We start from the raw sequence: 5,322 nt of genomic DNA, 5'->3' as shown, positions 1-5,322 counted from the left end.
TCTTGGTGGTAGGACTCCGGGTTCTCTGGTGGTGTCTCTGTTCCAAAAGTCATGCAGACAATTTCTTGTTCGTCTTGCAAAGAGCTGTTTTCTGTCAAAGGATCTTCTCTGTCTTCAAGCTTGGTCTCTTGAATCAGGTTCTCTTCGTGGCAGGACTCTGAGTTCTCTGGTGGTGTCTCTGTTCCAAAAGTCATGCAGACAATTTCTTGTTCATCTTGCAAAGAGCTATTTTCTGTTGAAGGATCTTCTGCATCCTCAAGTTTCGTTTCTTGAATCAGGTTCTCTTGGTGGTTGGACTCCACAGTCTCAGAAGGTGTAGTCTCCGTTTCTAAAGCCATACAGACAGTTTCATTTCTGTCTTGAACACTTTCCTCTGTTGAAGGATCTTCCATGTCCTGTTTGGTCTCTTCTGTCAGGTTTTCATCGTCTTTGGACTCTACGTGCTCAGGTAGTGTTTCTGTGTCACAAGTCGTGTCGCCATTTTCTTTCTCATCTTGCAAAGAACTGTTCTCTGTTAAAGGATCATCCGTGTCCTCATATTTAGTCTCTTCTGTCATGTTCTCTTGGTCTTTGGACTCCTCACTCTCAGTTGTTGTCTCTGTTTCAATAGTCATGCAAACATAGTCCTCTCCTTCTTGCAAAGAGCTATTCTCTGTTGAAGGTTCATCAGCATCTTGTTTTGTCACATCTTTTTGGTTTTTGGATTCCACATTCTCAGCAGGTAATGTCTCTGGTTCAAAAATCACGCAATCGTTTTCATCTTGCAAAGAGTTCGTCTTTGCTGAAGGATCATTGTTATCAACCAGTTTTGTCGCGGTTTCTTGGTCCTTGTTCTCAGCTGCTGGTTTCTTGGTTTCATCTTCAGAGTCTGAGTCAATGGAAATGGTCTCTGTGCACGTGTTGAGTTTTGAGGTGTGGTTTGGTACCGACTTGCTTCCTGCGGATCTCACAGTCGAGGTACCAACTAACTTCCCATTCTCAAAGATCAAGAGATGTTTTACCTCATTTACAGCTTTCATGTCAAAGCCTAGCCTCACTGAAACCTTCATCATCTTACAACTTCTGAAACAGATGTTTCGCTTTGATGCAAAGTGGCTAGCAACCTCAGACCTCCACATATTCAAATTTTCTGACAACTTTTGCTCTTCTTCGGGAGTTGGGTATGGTCGCAGGTTGAAGTAAGTAGTCAGAAAATCTTTCTTAGCCAAATAGGTCTTGTTTGCATAGCCTTTGGCATCCAGAGCAAGGCTATTATTTTCATCAGATATTTCACACCCTTTGTATATTTTTATCTTCTTGGAAGTGGGTCCGCCCTGTATTGGCATCCGCCTCTTGGGGACACCAGTCTTGGGTGAGTTGAGTGTCATGGCAGACTTGAAGCCTTGGCCGACATGGGCCCTACCAACAGCTCTGCACTGCACAAGATGCAGTGTAATTGTGGATGCTACCATATTACTAGTATACACACCTAAACAATGGATGCACTTGTATGTCATCCTTTTTTCAACAGGATGCATGGTTTGGAGCACTTGATGTCGCTCCCTCAGATGCAGGGCTAAAGCATCCGTGATGGGAGCTTGGATGACAGTGAAGCAAAGTGGGCATACGGTTTTTCTCACATCACTGCTATGGAATACAGAAGAGAAACCGTGTGGTTCACTGCTCATTTTAACAATGGGTGGCGCCTTGACAGTAGGAACACTTTTGAGGGCAGGTGCAGATTGATCCAGACCATTGACCGAATCCTTCATGTTAAATGTGAGAACAGCAAGCTGAATGTTTCTGGATATACCTTGTTTTATGTTTATATCAAAGGTTAAAGGTGATGAATCAGCTGCCCCTACAAACTCACTTGGGTGGCACAAGGCTGCGTGCCCCATGAGTTTCTCAACACTGTGGAAAATGGAGTGGCACTGTGGACAGGTCAAGCCGTGAATTAGCATGTGGTTGAGCAGTGTGTTGCTGGGCAGGCAGCGGTTGCAAACTAAACACTTGCTGGTGAAGTTGTGGATTTTCATAATGTACCTGGCTAATGCCCAAAGTTTTGTTGACTTGTGAGCGCTCTCAAAATGAGCGCTGTAGAGGTTTTCAGGAAAAAGTTCATTGCAAACAGTGCATATCTTCCATTTCTGTGTTTGGGATGTGTTCAAACCAGTTGCATTATTTGCAGCAACATCACTGCAGACAGGAGGCTTGGTAGACACCTGACTGGTTTGGATGATGGACTGGTTTTTGACAGGAGGCTTTAAATAGCCAATTACAGGTTGTGCAACTGGATCAGATCTAACAGTCTTGCCTCTGCTAACAAACTGAGTTCTCTGATTCATTGCAGGGAAAGGCTGAGGCACTGGAACCAAAATATTAGCATGCGCAATCATGCTTGTTACTTGTGCACCAATGCGCTCGTGGTACTCCAGAACGTGCTGCACTAAAATCTCGTAGCTTCGAGTGGAAAACTGACATTGTTTACAGAAGATGTTGTTTCCATTGACAGAAGAACCGTTTCTGACAGAAGATTTGGAAACCATACCAAAATATGGTGATACAACATGCCGAAAATGTTCCCTGTAAATGTGTCTTTTAACAACGTTGTAGAGAGTGTCTCGGAATGTGCACTTTTTGCAAAAGAACATGGCTTTCTCCCCCTTTTGTGCAGCAGCATTTGTGAGATTAGTTTTTGCTCCCAGCACAGTTGCTCGTGAGTTCACGTTATTCTGCTGTTTTGAATTGGGTATGTGGAATATTTTGACATGCGTCTCAAGGGTTCTCTTGCTTGCGATGAATGAGCAGTAAGGACAGTTGAGAAGAATTTGACTGTCCAAAAGTTTTCGGTGTACATTGCGAAAGTGATTCCTGTAGCCCGAGTAGTATTTGGAAGAAAATGAGCACTCTGCACAGCAAAATGGCTTTGATCTGTATTCCTAAAAACAAGGGGGGAAAAAACAGCACATTTGAGAAAACAATATTAGAATAATGTTCAATCTAAATTTCTAAATTGAAATAAGATTTACCTGTGTTTTTGAAAATGATGGGCTCCACATGCAGATGTCAACACTTTGAGTGTCCTTCACAAACTCTTCATCAGGGCAAAACTCTTTGAACTCCTGTGAAATAGTAAGCAAAATGACTTCCAATAAATAATAAATAAATACACTGTAATTGGTACTCAAAATGGTTATCAGTTTATAGTGCCAGTGAAGATTTTAATCACTTATCTTTTAAACATTTTAGTATTTTTAGTTTTAACAACTTTAAGGATGACAGTGATATAAATAAACACCAAAATGTTTATAATAATGTACTAGAACAAGACAGCTTTTGAATTTGTATAGCAAATTTGAACAACGTATAAAATGCTTAATATGTTGTGATTCAAGGAGTTGATATTGTCTCTGAACAGCGTAACCCACTCTTTAAAAAGAACACACTACTAATTTGTGAGGAAGATGGGGGAAATAGGCTGGTTTAATATTTCAATGTTGTGTTGATGTTCTGTCATGGCGTTTATTTGATCTAAACCAACAACATGTATTAAAATACTGGACTCCATACAGGGACTCAGAAGTTGTAGTTTAGCTGTACAAATGTTTTGATGAGTGTGCACAACACTCACCTACATAATACAAGTAGGTTGGACAGTCTGCGTATTGCGCAACCTCAGTTTTTTTTGTGCGTGTTTTTTTTAAAGAAATCAGTTAACAAATCAGTTTTCATAAATTTACTGTGTGGACAGCATTCTGTGACTTCAGTGCCAGAATCGGCTGAGTGTGACTCAGGTTTTCATTAAAATGAGTTTTAAATGAAGTGATAAGTTTCACTGTTGAGTTTGTTAGTCTGTTCTCCATTTTGTTTGTGCAACTTTGACATACATTAGAGCCGTTCTTCAAATCTACCAGACAGTTCATATTTTTCAACCTATTAAAGGCACACTGCTGTAAATGCAGAAAATTTTTTTTGCACATCAACTGGGTTTCAAAAATTTAAATATGGCATTGTAAAACATACAGCTTACACACGTACATACACAGTAGTCCCTCGCAACTTTGCGGTTCATTTATCGCGGACTTGCTCTATCGCAGCTTTCAAAATAAGACTGGACATGACACACAACTGGCTGACTGACGGATGAGCTGCATGATCGGCATGACATTTTAATTTAAAATAAATTATTTTAAATTATTTAGCACCTGCTGCACCTTTGTGCAGCCCACAGCTGAAGAAAAAGCTTCCTCCTGCACCTCTGTGCACCCACACATAAGCTTCTTGCTGCAGCTGATCAGTTGTTCTCCGTACAGAGCGGATAAGTGGGCGTAGCCAAGGACGCCTGCAGATGTATTGTATATATTAGGGATGGGGCCGATCCGATCTGGCATTGGCCTCCGATGCCAGCATAATTTACGTATAGGATATTTCCGATTCAACCTGCAGATTTCTGATCCATGATGCTTGTCTGTGTCTGCTGAAACATCACCACATGGGATTCCCTGCCAGCTGCAGGGAATAAAATAAAAAAAAAGTATGAACTGAAAAATAAAAGAAAAGTATATATATATATATATATATATATATATATATATATATATATATATAAAGAAACAAAATCAGATACATTATAAATCAATGTAAAATACTAAAAACAGGGACATGTCTGTGTTGGTTTATGCCATAAACTTAGCAGATGTTTAAAGCCATTTAATCACTTTAATATACAAGCAGGATTTAATTCTAAATTTAAAACTTTCCCAACATTAATAAAACTTAACTCAAGCTGCCTTTTTGGACATACATGCATATATTTGTACAAACTGTACTTGAGAGGAGCTTATTAAAGCCTCATAAAATCAATTATGATTATGATATTGGAATAGTATCGCATCGGCCGATATCCAGATGTAGGCATTGGGATCGGAAGTAAAAAAAAAAAAAAGTGGATCGGTGCATCCCTAATATATATAAACATATATAAATATATACAAGTACAGGTCCTTCTCAAAAAATTAGCATATTGTGATAAAGGTCATTATTTTCCATAATGTAATGATAAAAATGAAACTTTCATATATTTCAGATTCATTGCACACCAACTGAAATATTTCAGGTCTTTAATTGTTTTAATACTGATGATTATGGCATACAGCTCATGAAAACCCAAAATGCCTGTCCCAAAAAATTAGCATATCATGAAAAGGTTTTCTAAACAAGCTATTAACCTAACCATCTGAATCAACGACGTAATTCTAAACACCTGCAAAAGATTCCTGAGGCTTTTAAAAACTCCCAGCCTTGTTCATTACTCAAAACCGCAATCATGGGTAAGACTGC

At 39.4% G+C, this 5,322-nt stretch overlaps 1 protein-coding gene across 1 annotated transcript in view; it reads right to left on the bottom strand.

The window, feature by feature from the left end:
* The window catches only part of adnpa (activity-dependent neuroprotector homeobox a), a 19,185-nt gene that overhangs the window by 540 nt on the left and 13,323 nt on the right, over window positions 1-5,322 (bottom strand). The window contains exons 3-4 of the mRNA XM_037678660.1: window positions 3,012-3,104; window positions 88-2,921 (exon numbers count right to left, since the gene is read on the bottom strand). Of these exons, the coding sequence (XP_037534588.1) occupies window positions 88-2,921; window positions 3,012-3,104 (2,927 nt within the window). The remainder of the gene's footprint in view (window positions 1-87; window positions 2,922-3,011; window positions 3,105-5,322) is intronic.

Source organism: Nematolebias whitei, chromosome 7 (genome assembly GCF_014905685.2).
Source record: "Nematolebias whitei isolate Nwh7 chromosome 7, NemWhi1, whole genome shotgun sequence".
Classification (NCBI taxonomy): domain Eukaryota; kingdom Metazoa; phylum Chordata; class Actinopteri; order Cyprinodontiformes; family Rivulidae; genus Nematolebias; species Nematolebias whitei.
Note: the sequence above shows the minus strand (reverse complement) of the source record. Positions and strands in the feature narration are given on the sequence as shown.